Source organism: Panthera tigris, chromosome A3 (assembly GCF_018350195.1).
Source record: "Panthera tigris isolate Pti1 chromosome A3, P.tigris_Pti1_mat1.1, whole genome shotgun sequence".
NCBI lineage: Eukaryota > Metazoa > Chordata > Mammalia > Carnivora > Felidae > Panthera > Panthera tigris.
The window spans coordinates 116,568,872-116,583,530 of NC_056662.1; the positions used below are offsets into that span (position 1 = coordinate 116,568,872).

General features: G+C 49.2%; 1 protein-coding gene across 1 annotated transcript in view; it reads right to left on the reverse strand.

The window, feature by feature from the left end:
• Positions 1–14,659, reverse strand: part of PLB1 (phospholipase B1) — a 143,254-nt gene that overhangs the window by 65,825 nt on the left and 62,770 nt on the right. The window contains exons 16-19 of the mRNA XM_042982257.1: positions 10,767–10,838; positions 9,826–9,900; positions 7,328–7,391; positions 1,571–1,629 (exon numbers count right to left, since the gene is read on the reverse strand). Coding sequence (XP_042838191.1) covers positions 1,571–1,629; positions 7,328–7,391; positions 9,826–9,900; positions 10,767–10,838 — 270 coding nt within the window. The remainder of the gene's footprint in view (positions 1–1,570; positions 1,630–7,327; positions 7,392–9,825; positions 9,901–10,766; positions 10,839–14,659) is intronic.

A 14,659-nucleotide genomic window follows, 5' to 3' on the forward strand; every position in this document is an offset into this window, starting at 1 on the left:
CCACCGCTTGGCCTCACCCTAAAAAACCCGGCCCAGACCAAGATCAAGTGCTACAGGCTAGCAAAATGGCTCTGAAAATCAGACTGCAAGTGTCCACTTTTCAAAAGGACCCGTTTCTGGGTCCCATCCACCTCCTTTTGAAAAGTTGTGAAATAGACCATAAAAGGAAACATATCACAATCCTTTGAAATCAACGTATCTCCTGTATGTACAATTTTAAAAATAGTAATACAATGCCATGTACCTACCCTTAAGCTGAAGAAAGACACGGTCTTTTAAAACCTCAATCTGGGCACGCTCTGCAGATGCATGGCCCTTGCCTAAAGCGTGTCATTTCCAAGCAGGGCCATTGCAAAGGTCATGCTGAAGACGGGCCTCTGAGGCAGGCCAGGGGGGAGGCTGGCCTCCATGAGAGACCCTCCGGGGTGTGACCCCTGCTGTCTGGTGCCCAGTTCTCTGCCACCTGCCATGTATGTCACACTCCAAAGTTTGCCTCCCAGGAAGTCCTGAACAGCTATGCTGATTCTTGAGGACTGCTTCTCCCGAGAGCATCTTCAAGCAGACCAGCGGGTCAGGGGTCAGAGGTCAGGCGTCGGGGGGAGCTACCAGGCCACATCCAGCAGGAAGTGGTTGGGATAAGCAGTGCTAAGGACCAGCCTGCCTGTTCTTCCGGAAAGTTACCAGCAGTAGGGTGTTTGGGGTAAAGAATCGCTGAGGGGTCGTGGAGGGCACAGCCACAGTACAGGGACAGGCTTCTGGACTTGGAGTCAGGACTCATGAGTGCTGGTCCTGGTCCAGTGCCTGCAAGCTATGCAGTCGTGGGCACTCAGTGCACCTACCCGGCCCCGTCTTCTTTTTGGGTTAAGTTTAAGGTAAGTCATGTTTCGGAAGATTGTATCGAGGATGTCGATGGGATAGATGAAATGCTAACGAGCCACAGACATGAAAGGTGTCTACTGGTCTTTGGGGAAGATTCTCCTGGAGGCCCTGAATTCTACGGACCCAGAGAACAGCAGCTGGATGCGTCTGGAATGGGCGACTAGTAAATGGAAACTTGTGTCTGGGAACCTCTACCCCGTCTCTCAAAGGGCCTGATTTTCTTTCATTGGATAGCACTTTGCAGGCCTGAGGGGTCATCATGGAGCAGCTACAGGGATGGGCTGGCATCATTCTGAGTACCTCGTCTTCCTCTGCCCCCTGCCCCCCACCCCATTAACACCTGCTCCCGCCTAATCCTCTCTTCACCCTCCTTTGACTTCCTGCATGACCAGCGCCGGGTCTTTGAAGGAGCCCCACACTGTGCGTGAGACCTAGTCCAATCCGCCCAATGCTACCAGACTGTGAGACTTGGGCTGGGTCACTTCTGTCACGGCTGCTCCCTCTGAGGTCCCCCCACTTCCTGCTCGCTCATTCATCCCAGCGTCGGGAGAGGAATACTGAGGTTAGGGTGGACATGGGGACCGGAGGGGGGCGGGAGATGACCATGGTCATGAGAGTTCCTCTCTCCGGGTTCTCCCATTAATCCAGATCTCCTCCCCTGCCCGCTCCTCCCACAGTTGGGGTAACTCACCGTGAGAGAGTCCCCCAGGGCTGCGATTACCTTGATGTCAGCCAGCTTCAGCCTGTGAACTGAGAACGCACACACCAGTTAATGGAAGACAGGGGTTCTTATCTCCTCTGAAAGTGAGCGATGTTCCAGGAAAACTGAGAGAGAAAGTCCATTTGTAATTGTAATTCAGCTTGGGCAGAGATACTAAATCTGTCACAAGCCTGTCATAAGGCCGTGGATCCTGACTGTTATCTCTTCCTTGGAGCACTTGCACATGGGCTCAGGACCTAGGAGGTGAACCCAAATTTCAGAGGGGATTCTGGGGCCTTTGGTGAAACCTGGTGCCACAAGGTGAGCAGTTACCCTCAGGGCCTGAAACGGCTCCTGGCAATGTGGTCTGGGAGTCAGGCAGGAGTTGGCGTGGAGATGTAACCAACACTTAATCTATTCCAGGATCTGTTGATAATGAAGATAAAATTTTATATCATCCTGTTAAAAAAAAAAATCAGCTCACGGGCGCCTGGGCGGCTCAGTCGGTTAAGCGTCCGACTTTGGCTCAGGTTGTGATCTCATAGTTCGTGAGTTCGAGCCCCATATTGGGCTCTGTGCTGACAGTTCAGAGCCTAGAGCCTGGAGCCTGGTTTGGATTCTGTGTGTCCCTCTCTCTCTGCCCCTCCCCTGTTCTCTCTCTCTCTCTCTCTCTCTCTCTCTCTCTCAACAATAAGTAAAATGCTAAAAAATTTAAAAAAATACTCAGTGAAAACAATGTTCAAAGGGATCTCCAGGTCCTGGCTCCTTCCATGGAGACATCTTGTCTACCTCACCTCCATACCATCTGCAGATGAGAAGCTGCCACTCCCACTGAGGATCTGCTCTCACTGGAAAAGTAAAAGTCCCTGCCTCTTCTAATGACAGCATGCAAACGAACACATACATAATTGTGAATGTGTGTAGGCAAAATATATAGATTAGTGATCCTCAAATTTGAGCGTGCATCAGAATCATTTGGGGAGCTTGTTAAAACGCAGATGGTCGGTTCCTACCCTCAGAGTTTCTGCTTCAGTAGGTCTTGGGAGGGGGTGGGGTAAGGCTATGTGGTTAGAAGAACAATATCAAATCACAAAGCCAGCTGCACACATTAGCACACATCCATGGGGTTGAGCCTGAGAACTTTAAAATGACCTCTTCTCAAAGAAATTGGGCTATGGGTAAAAAAAGGCAACCCAACAGAAAGTAAGACCTCCTTCCCTCAACTCCAGAGGGCTTATTTTAGTTGCTGGTGATGACAGCCAATCACTATATTCTTGTTGCCATAATGTATGATAGCCACAGTGAATGCTGTGAACACTTGCTAGGGGGCAAAGGTTAGGGGAAATCTTTGAAGCTGGTAAAATGTGGAAGCGATGGGCAGATTTGCTTCAAAAGCTCATTATAGTTTGCTAAAGAGGCAGCTGGAACTGGTCATCCCGCCGCCTAAATTTGTAGCAGACAGAAAGGAAACGTACACACGTGTGCATGCATGTGCACATCTGTGTGTGTGTGTGTGTGTGTGTGTGTGTGTGTGTGTATATGTGTAGATAGATCTGAAGGATTTCCTTTGAGAGATAATAAACCAAACCAAGACTATGTGGGAGGGGTCTGACTTATCTGGGATTTTATTAATATAGAGCCCGGCAGGTTTCATTTGTTTAACATCCTGCAGACCTTGATTTGAGCTTTGTTAATATCATCACGCATGACAAAGACACAGCCTGGAAACACAGCAAAGCACTTTAGCAATTGCTCTCCTTGGGGAAAGAACTACTTAGAGATAAGATTAAATTTATGTGGGCTGATTAGCTAAACATTATCTGGTACAAACTGTCCACCACCCTGAAATGAGTTGATAAATACATCAATAACTCATCAAGATTTCTACAGAGGGGGCCTCTTATCAGAAGGCCATCCAAGCTATGATGAAATATCACGAATGGTAAGAAAATGGTAGACTATAGAATGAGGAGAAGACTTGACACTTTGGAGCTTTGTCTTGTATACCCCAAGAGCTTAAACCACGTGCAGCCATAATCTGACAAAAGCAGCTTTCCTCGCAATTGTCAGCTAGGGCCACCCAGCTCCTGTGCCCTCTGATTCTCAGGACTTATGTTAACTTATGTTAACAACGGTGCTAAACTGCTGGCACCATGTTAGAACCTTGTTTGTGCCTTGGAAGTACTTCAGTGTGAGTTTGTATGAAGCAATCTGTGCCTTAGGAAGCACAGGGGCTCAAGCAATGTGCTAAGTTGAATTACAGGCTAAGTTAGTGACTCTGTGTCACAGACTTTACAGCTCTCAAAGCTTTAAATGATGGGCACTGCAGGGAAGGGAAATACCTATGCGTCCAAGTGTCTTTGGGTGATTTTGAACTTGCTCAGTGGACTGAGCAAGGGGACAGGTGGGCTGTTATTCCCTGTGGGGCATCAGTGCTTCCTAGTCATAGATGAGGTTAAACCACAAGACCCATGAACAGGTGATGATTACAGCAGCATCTCCAGGGTCATTGCAGTGCTGGGTCATAACAAAGTGAAACCCTTAATGATCTCCCGGTTCTGTAACTAGGGCATTTTTCATATTGGCTTTTGAGTAGCTCATTTTAGTCAAATGGGTATAATAAAGAACATCAAGGACTTACAAAGGAGCCAATGTCTTAAATGAATGAACTGTTCTAGATTTATACTATTGGTGACAGTGGCATATAAATAGCTTTGTAGTTCTCTATTTTCAAATACTGTGAATTTCTCCCCCAGCATGGAATTAGCAGCTTGACATCAAGATAGCCAGCTTGAGTACAGAGCCAGGAGCCACGTCCCCCCCCTCCGTATTGTTACTCTTTTGTTTGCAAAATGCTACTCTTTTTCTCACTGGGAAAACCTTAGGTCAGCTGCCAGGCCCAACATATTTTTCTTAGTTACCCCAACTGTGTTAGAGGCAGACCATGGGGTAATATAAAATGATGCAAGTATGTGCAAAGTTAGAAAGCCCACAGGAGATAGCACTTAGAGAGAGAGCATGTATGCACTGACTGGGAAGAAAACTCGGCAGCTTTTATTTATTTATTTTGCTACCAAATACCGATTAGTTATAAAAAAAAGTTGTGTCAACTCTCTCTATCTCATTCCAAAAGGCTCACAGATTGGAGGAAGAGGGTCATCACCTGTGGGCCCCAGAGGGCATGAGTGAGGCATCCAGGTTGCCAAGGGCTGTGGCCTATTGATGAAGGCAGTACCCTATGTTGAGACATCACTTTTGGTTAGTTATGTGTATCTGTGGATGGTTGAAGAGAAACACTAGGGAAGGGCACACGGCAGGTTTTTGAAAAGAACTCTGAAGGCAAAACAGTTATTTTATACAGAGTCTTAGTGAAAAATTGCTTTAATGGCAGATACCTTGATCTAGTTGGATTTAAAGATCTTTTCCAACCCTGAAAACTGTTGGTTTGCTACATTGGAAATACTCATTAAGATTAATTCAGCGAGGGGCGCCTGGGTGGCTCAGTTGGTTAAGTGTCTGACTCTCGATTTCGGCTCAGGTCATGAACTCACAGTTCATGGGATCAAGCCCCATGTTCGGCTCTGTGCTGACAGCACGGAGCCGGCTTGCAATTCTCTCTGCCTCTCCCCTGCTCACACTTGCTTGCGTGCTCTCTTAAGATAAATAAACATTAACAAAATTAATTCAGTGAACATTTACTGGGATCCTATTATGTGCTGAGTCACTGGAGATATAAAGATAAGACAATCTGCTCCTTTAAGTATGCATCAGATACCATCATCTCAATCAGAAATTGCAAACATGATCTCCAGAGGAGTGAATGACCTTGCCAGAAATAGGACAGTTGTCAAGAAAAACTAATAATGTGGCCCTGTGCTAACTCTCTTTTAACTACCCCAACAATCACAAGGATGGTTAAAATGTCCATTCACAGATCACACGTGCTAATGAAATGTGTTTTTTATTATTGCCCAGTTAGCAGTGGTCATTTTCCTAAATGACACCTTTCAGGCAGGACTCAGAAGGGCAGGCCCAGCTCTCATTTAGGATGGCTGTCACCCAGTTGGAGCGAGAGAGCATTTTGGTTCCATGCCCACTTGGTTAGATCGAGGAGACCTAAATGTACCCATTTGCTTATTCAGACGGTCCCTATCACTGGAGTATCTTCGATCTCAAGGTCTTAAGATTTCTTGTGCTTCCATCTTCAAATGCCAATAAACACAATAATCTTCAGGGTCAGAGGATAAAGAAAAGGTTCACATTTTATCTGCTTTCAGATGTTGAGATACGTTCTAAGGGATTGGTTATCATTATGACAGGAACATAATCTGGAAAGATTGCAAAATACTTTATAGTTCATCCTCTCAGAATGATAAGATTAAAAAAGGGATGGATATCATTTCTCTGTAAAGACTGGCGATTAAAAAATTCAAATTCTCTCTGTCCCTATACATGCAAATGCATGGACATACATATATACGTACATCTTTGTGTTTTTGCTGTAAGACAGCCTGTGTAGGAAGCTGATAATTTGTTTCTGCTGCTAGAGTTCTGCTAGTAAACTAACCAATAGGACTAAGTTGTCACCAAGTATGAAGGGGATAAAAATCTAAAGATTAAACACACACAAGCGCGCGCGCGCTGTGTGTGTGTGTGTGTGTGTGTGTGTGTGTGTGCCTTATCTCCTATTCCATTGTTCTGCAACTTAGAACAAGAACCAGTTACAGACTGAAGTTTGTTACAAACATTTTAACTTACTTGCCATTCATGTGGCTTAATTTGAGCGTAGAGAGCTAAGACCTGCATGAAAGGTAGGCTGACACTTTGTTGTTCTACTAACGCTCAGCAAAAGAAAACAGTCTGACGACAAAGATGTGCATCCCTGAAAGAACCCTGCTAGGCACTGTGACATCTCCAAACCTAATTTTCTGTCTTGGAAGGCACTTAGGAGGCATTCAACAATCACCTAATAATCAAGTGAATGAATCAATGAACAAAGGAGTCGCCCTCTAGGACCAAGCAAGGGAACCTATCGCACTGTTGCAGGAATGCTCCTGCACTGATGGGGTCAGTCCTACAGGTCAACGTACAGCCTCCTCCCTGCAACCCCCGCTCCATGACCTCCCATGGTCACATGCACACAGCCATCATTCTCAGACAGGCTCGTCTAGAAGAAAAGATTTAGCCCTTAGCCGGCCCCTTTCTGGGAGGATGTCACCTGGAACATTCCACGAGTTTCATTTTCACGGCCCGGCAACAGTCATTTTGGAAATACTGAGAAGCAGTGAGAACAGCACGTTTCTAAGATGGCGTGCTTTCCTGTTCCGTGCAGTGTATGAGTGCCTCCTGCCTATGGCTCTGACGTATGGACCGGTTATTTCTGCCTCCTGCTTAAAGATTGTTTTGTCTTTTGGAGAAAAAATTCACTGGTTCGTTAAGGCTCCACGGCAGAGGGACAATGACAGCAGCGCACTCAACTCATCCTGGGCTCTTCGCAGGACAAGACGTGGTACACGGTTAACGCTTAATCAATGCTTTCTGCTGCTGGTTTTATCATGTTGTAGCTCAAGAACAATCAAACACAGACACGAACTTCCAAACACACATCAGGAGCTACTTCTATTGTCCTTGGAAAAAACCCCTCTCTGATGTATCCCAGACTGTGTGGAAAGCCCGTTAAGGTTGCCCTTACGTTGATGATTTCGAGCCTCAAATGAGGTTAAAAATCGCTTGATTTGAGCCATGTACCTGAAGTGGGAATCGTGTTGGAGGGGTCCTTGTCAGGGCACGTGATTTCCATTGCATCTGTCACCTGAAATGAGAGGCACAGAGAAGGAGAAATGGATCTTGCAACATAGGAAATTGGGTGAGAAGTGGGGCCTGTATTTGGAAAGCACCCCTTAGTATAGAAAGCTAGGTATCCCTTAAGATCCCTCCCTCTCTATGAACACTCATATCTGAGTGTCCACAAAATCCTTTCCTAAATGCTCCCCATCCTGTTGCCTCCCCTCTAGTGCCTTGACCTTCATCCAGGCCTGTGTTACTTCTTTTTCAAAAATAGGGTTTTTTAATGTTTATTTATCTTTTTTGAGAGAGAGAGAGAGAGAGAAAGAGAGATAAGGGTGAGTGGGGGAGGGACTGAGAAAGAGGGAGACACAGAATCCGAAGCAGGATCCAGGCTCTGAGCTGTCAGCAAAGAGTCCGACGCGGGGCTCGAACCCACAAGCCGTGAGATCATGACCTGAGCCAAAGTCAGACGCTTAACCCACTGAGCCACCCAGGTGCCCCCTCAGGCCCGTGTTACTTCTTGCCTGGAATATTACAGCATCTACAGCCTTCAGTCCTGTGGGCTTCCTCCCCAGCCTTCTGAACCCATAGAGATGATGCTCTCCCTCTCTCAGCATAATATAATGGTGTCACCCCGCCCCCCCACCCACCCAAATTCTTAGTGAAAGCAGGGATTTTTGCTTGTTTGGTGCACTGTATCCTCGGAGCCCAGAACAGTGCACAGTGATGCTCAATAAATGTGTGTTGGTTGAAAAAAAATACATTTCTGCTGTATTAACATCCGCACGAAGTCCATCCCCCTTGGCGCATCCTAAGAGGACCCTGACATTCTAAACCACCAGCTCTGGACCCAGCTCTCATGCTCTCCATGCCTCTGCCCGAGTCTTCCTCCGTTCCCCCCTCACCCTCCCCTCCCTCCACGTTCCCACACGTCCATCTACCGGGCCACCCCCTTGGCCATCCTTCAAGGCTGGGGTTGTTGGTCTTCTTTGGGAAACTATGTCACCTCTCTCCCGTCAGTCGCCTCCTCTGTGTTCCCAGAATACCCACGGAAACTTTAATTAGAGTCATGCCGCGACTGCTGATTGGCTCCACGAGGCTGAGTTCCTTGGGACGAGCAATGGATTTTATCTGTGGCTTTATCTCTTATGCCTGGTATTCCTCTGCCCACCCAGCCATGTCGCCATTCAACAAATAGTGACGAGTCCCTGCTCGGAATCCCTGCTTGCATTCTAGTGGCACACAGAAGGCTTTCAATAAACGTATCTTGAGGGAATGTGTCGCTGCCTCCTACCAGATGACAAATACTGGCAACGCTTGTATAGAGCTCAGAGCGTACCGACACTATTTCATGTACTTTACGCGTATGAGCTTATCATTAGTAACAACTCTGTGAGGTGGGGCTGTGACTAGCATGTCACAGAGATGGTAAGTGCCTTGCTCAATGACACAGAGCCAATAAGTGGAAGAGCCTGGATTTGAACCCCAGAGCGCCCTGCTGCCTCTCAGGTATATCCTCACGCTGAGGTATCGGTTAGAACGTGAGGGACATGATGATAAATCAAGAGTCTTTCCTGCTGTATCTCTCAGGCTTTGTGCTGGGGACCCAGGCCGTCGTCTTTGCCGCTGGTGGGGATGGGAGTAGGAGTGAATTCGTCTCAACTCGTCTTGGTCCGCAGTCCTCTGAGAGTGAGGACATCAGCCTTGAAGTGCTTCTCAGCTCCCCAGAGGAGTGCAGGGTGCCCTAGCTCATCTTGACAGGAAAGATCAGAGAAGGACTCCTGAGACAAGCACCAAGGGAGGCGTGAGGAGGCACGAGGCGGCCCCCACGGGCGTGCACCAACTTCGAAGGCCTTCTGGCCTCCATGCTGTCTGGTTTCGCGCTTCACCGCATTCCTCTGCTTTTTCTTAACTTTCTCCTCAGATTAAGCCCTCAGGTGAGTTTAAAAGGACTTGTTGGTGATTTGGGGAGAGCCTGAGGATTCTTGGTTTATGTCAGAAGAAAACAGGGAGCAGGCAGTGCTGAGCACCCCACCATGCCCCATGAGGCCTCAGGATGCTGGTTGCTGAGGCCGTTCTAAAGACAGGGATAGGGGTTAAGGGTCCGACTTCGGCTCAGGGCACGATCTCACGGTTTGTGAGTTCGAGACCCGCATCAGGCTCTGGGCTCAGGGCCTGGAGCCTGCTTTGGATTCTGTGTCTCCTTCTCTCTCTGTCCCTCTCCCACTCATGCTCTCTTTCTCTCAAAAGGAAATAAAGATTTAAAAAAAATCAAAGACAGGGATATAGGGCTGGCCTGCTTCAAGCACGAACGGGGCGGTCACACACCTGACCCTTTGACCCTTCCCCAGGGGCTCATGGGGTTCCAGGGAACCACGTAGAAACTTCCAAAGACTCGGCAAGGGGTACCGCCCCTGGTTCATTTGCATGTTTGTCAATCACAGAAAACCCGAGCCTACCTCAAGCTCCTCAGAAGATTTTAGCAGCCTGGGCAGGTAGTTGCTGTTCTTGTAGGTGAACAGAAAGGGATTCTCCTGCAGGGGAAGGTAATACGTTATAATCATGACCCAGAAATCTGTATCGTTTAACCACCAGGCTTTCTCACACAGTTATGCCTTTGGTCAGTTTGGAACGCTCATAGCATCCTTGAAATGATGAGAAAACCATCATCTGGCTTTTCTTCTCCACGCTGCTCGTTAGTTCTCTGAGAGGGCTCACTAATGCTTTGAAATGTCCCCTTTGCCACAGTCAGCATCTCCTGCTTGTACTGGAGTTTCATGCTACCAGGCAAAGTACATATATTTCCACAGAAAGGGAACTGAATTTTAAGCTTCCTGGCAGCCAAGGCAAAGAGGGAAACAGGGCAAATGATCTAATTCCTACAGCCCAGTAAAAAAAACAAAAACAAAACAAAAACAAAAAACAGAAAAACCCCAAAAAACAACAACAACAACAAACTTACCAGTTCAGTAAGAAAGCCCAAAACCGGACTCACATTAAATGATAAAAAGAATTCTAGTGATTTATGTTCGGTGTTCCTTTTCTCATTCATTTACTCAGCAGCACTAACTCTATGCCTACTACATGTCGGGTGTGTTATTCAAGATGCTCATCCTCACATTGGGGACCAGGTAAGCTGTGGCTTTGGTCCTATGCCCTCCACAGGTGTGGAAGGGGCCTCAGTGCTGCGGACACGGCTCTCCTGACCCGCCGGTGTAAACCTTCAGCGTGTCAGGTGTGCAAAGCTGTGCCCAGCCTCGAAGAGCCACCCCAAGCCTCTGATGGGGCTAATGTCTCATCCAGGGAAGACCCCACTTCACAGCAAAGCCCACTTCTTCGTGGCCCCATCTCGGTCCCCAACTCAGCAAGGGATTCCCTCCCGTCCCCAGGTCTGGCCTACCTGAGAGGGACATTTCACCGGACTTCCGTCTCGTGCACTGAATGGCTCATCTTTCTGTCCTGCTGGCTCCATCTGGAAAAGGAGGTGATCTTTAGAACAGAGAAGTCTTGCATAGGTGGCCGCATCCTGGGGTGCCAATGACAGAGACTCATTTGCCCAGCATCTCTCAGAGTGTTATCCTGGGCCAGCTGGCGGCACCAGCATCACCTGGGGACACATTAGAAATGCAAATCTCCAGGCCCAACCCAGACCTACTCAAGTCAGAAACCTTGGGGTGGGGTCCAGTGCTGTGCATTTGAACAAGCCCTCCAGGAGGTCCCAGTGCAAGCCCCAGGTGAGGCCCAGCCCACCCCTCCTGATGTTACAGAGAGAGGCATGGAATGCCAGACAGGCTGAGCTGGGACTGGGACCCCAGCGCTGACGAAACTTCCCTCCGAGAGGAGAGCAGGGGTGGGAAGGAAGGACAAACCCTTGGCTCTTGTGTAAAGCATGCACCCTCTCCCCTCGGCTCCCCTTCCCGTGGTATGTAAGCCCGCGTCCAGGAGGCAGGAAGAGCCTCTGTTGCCTGAACACTGCTTACGTGGCCGTGAGTGAGACGAGCTATGGCTTCTGGCTCAAGTCCGAGGTCTTTAATCAGAGGAACAGACGTGGGGCCCAGCCCAGCCCCCACTCCCAAACAACTTGAACATCTAGCGGTTCGGGAATGAGCAATGGTGGGCTCAGTGCTGATCTAGGCAACTACTTAAATGATAACCGGAGCCCGTGGAACAGCGCCATCGAATAGTGTGCGTGTGTCAGCAGGGGCCCCAGCAGGTGATAAACCGATGTGAACGTGCTCAAGGCCACACGGGAAAATGAAGGCAGTTGAAGAATTCAGTGGGGGAAGGCTTTCTTTTTTTTTTAAATTCCTTTTGTTGGGGCGCCTGGGTGGCCTAGTCAGTTGAGCCACCGACTGGATTTTGGCTCCAGTCACAATCTCATGGTTTATGAAATCGAGCCCCACGTTGGTCTCTGTGCCGACAGCATGGAGCCTGCTTGGGATTCTCTCCCCCTCTCAGGCTCATGTGTGCTCTGTCTGTCTCTCTCTCTCTCTCAAAATAAACATTTTTAAAAAGTTCCTTTCATTATCTTTAAATGCTTATGATACATAAACTCTTGAAAGATACCACAGCTTCGAGAGACGACACATTTCCTTTTGCACTGCTATTTTCTCCCATTTGGGAACCTCATGTTCACGGTCAGCCCTACTGCCCACAGGTACTAGACTCTTGGGCACCTTTGTCCCTCACCTCCCTTCCAATGACTTGACAAGAGGCAAGAGGCTGTGGGATGGGGCGCTCTGTCTGGCTCAGTCACAGGCTCCGCCATCCTCCACGAGGATTTTAGATTCTTCAGCAATATCTTATCCCAGCATCTCGCCATAAACAAGAACCAGGGAAAGAACTTTACCCTTCTTGGGATTAGCTCTTCACCCAAATGGACAAAGTCAGATAAGAGGGTGTAATTGACCTTTTGGAAAAAGGGTGGCAACCTTTTAGCTCAAAGGCTGGAGGAGGAACTGGGGTCCCTACCTTCTTTCAGATTTATTCTGATGGTGGGCACTCCTGGAAATGGGAGGTCCCGCCCACAATGTTCAAGGTTGCTCTGAAAGGGAGTGTTCAGTGACCCGGTGTCAATCTGGCCTGCCTTCTTCCCTTCTCCAATCTCTCAAGAATGTAATCAATAAGAGAGTCTGGAAAGAAGCTCTGAGAGAGCCACGCTTAATAATTCTGGTAGAATGGGGGCGCCTGGGTGGCTCAGTCGGTTAAGCACCCGGCTTCGGCTCAGGTCATGATCTCGCAGTTTGTGAGTTCCAGCCCCGCGTCGGGCTCTGTGCTGACAGCTCAGAGCCTGGAGCCTGTTTCTGATTCTGTGTCTCCCTCTCTCTCTCTGACCCTCCCCCATTCATGCTCTGTCTCTCTCTGTCTCAAAAATAAATAAACGTTAAAAAAAAAAATAATTCTGGTAGAATGGATATAGCAGAGCCCATTTTTTAAGGACCTTAAAGAGAGGAAATTCATAGGCTTGAATAAACACTTTCCTTTAAGAGCCTTTCCTCAAATGTCTCTTTATCAGTCTCCTACATCCTTCCCACTCCTCTAATGCCCTTTACACCTGCTTGGACCCTCTACCCTCCTCTGTGCTCAGGCAGCATGGAGAATGAGGCAGCCAGGCCAAACATCCCCTCCCACTGTCCCTCCGCCTGCCACCCTGTGCCCGTGTACAAGTTCACATGCACTCCAGGGACAGTGGGGGCTGGTCTCTGTGCTCTCGCTCCACACCTCAGTCCTGGAATCACCCACATCTCTTCTCCACAGCCTCCCTGCCACACTGGAATTAACTGGAATGTGGGAGGACCTTAGACATTCTCTCCCAGGAGAATTCCCACTCAGCTGAGCAATTCCTGAGGGAATTTCAGGGCTTGGCATGCAGTGGGGGTCTGTGATTGCTGGAAGGATCCAGTTCCCCAAAGGTGGGTTTCTTCAGAACCAGTGTTGCATAAGAATCATCAGAAATTACTGAGGAGGCGGTGATGGGGGCAGAAGGGACCAAGGGAGTGAATTACGTCTTCACAAAATCCCCCAGCTTTGTGTCAGGAGCTCAGCTGCGGTCTGGGGGCACGTTATGCCAGGGCGGTTCCAGGAGTGTTTCAGAAGTGGGGCTGCTCTCTTGCAGGTATCTGCAACTTTCCTTTGTTGGCCCTCACTCAGAGCTCACGTGTACCCTGGGGCCTGGCCAGGGAGAACAGATGCAGGGGTGGCCTGCACTGCCACCCCCACTGTGGTGTCTGGGGGCAGCGTGGGGGAGAAAAGTGGTGGAACTTGGGCCCCTGTGGTCACAGCGATTATGTTGGACCCTCTCTGCTCCCCACATATGAGAGTGGCCCTCATTCCAGGCCCTCTGTGTCTGTGAACGTGGCCTTGGATAGACCTATCTGGCTTTCATCTCTGTGGTCTCAAACCCAACACAGCAGAGACTCAAGGAGATAAAGGCAGAGACACGCCTGCCCTCCTTGTGTCCCTAGGAAGACACAAGAGTGAACCCAAGGGTGAACCACTCGTGCATGCTGCTAAAGGCCTCTGAGGCTCGCTGAGGGTCATCACACACCTCTGGCAAGGAGGGAAAAGAGAGGCCGAGAAAGACCACACGATTCGCCTCACGCTACAACCAAAGACACAGGTGTAACCGGAACTCCGGGTTTCTGGCTTTTTACCCAGTACTTTTGCCCAGACCTGGTCGATTCCTCATTTCTTATGGACTAACCCGTGCCTGCAGGAGCTGTCCACTCACTCTCGCAGCTCTGCTCACTCTGGGAGCCATGGATGGTCTGGCACGTCACCCATGAGGAAGCCAGGAGAGTGACACATCCAGGGAAGCCCCTCTTTCTCTGCTGGCCTGGCTGCCCGGACCTCGAGAACTCTCATTGGGAAATAACTGGGGGTTGGTTGGACAGGACAGAGTGGGGGTAACTGCCCACCCAGGAGAGCTGCCTCCTCCTCCTCGGAGCCCTTGTGACACCTACTATGTCATGGTCCTTTGGCCTTGAGTCTGTTCCCATCTGTGGGCCTGCTCAGCCTCATCCTTATCCTCACCCTCAAGTGGGTTGTAGGACACTGTGGTGCCGGGTGCCTGTGTCAATGTGCAGGATGACACTCGGGCTCAATAAAGGCAAAGATTGTCCCTGTTGCCTCTGCCACCAGTGACGACCAATAGCAAGGTGAAGGGGTAGAGAGGGAGAAGGAGGGGGAAGAGAGGGAGGGGGTGTGTGCAGGGGAGGGAGGGGAGGGAGGGGATGGAGAGGAGGGAGAGGAGGGAGAGGAGGGAGAGGAGGGAGAGGAGGGAGAGGAGGGAGA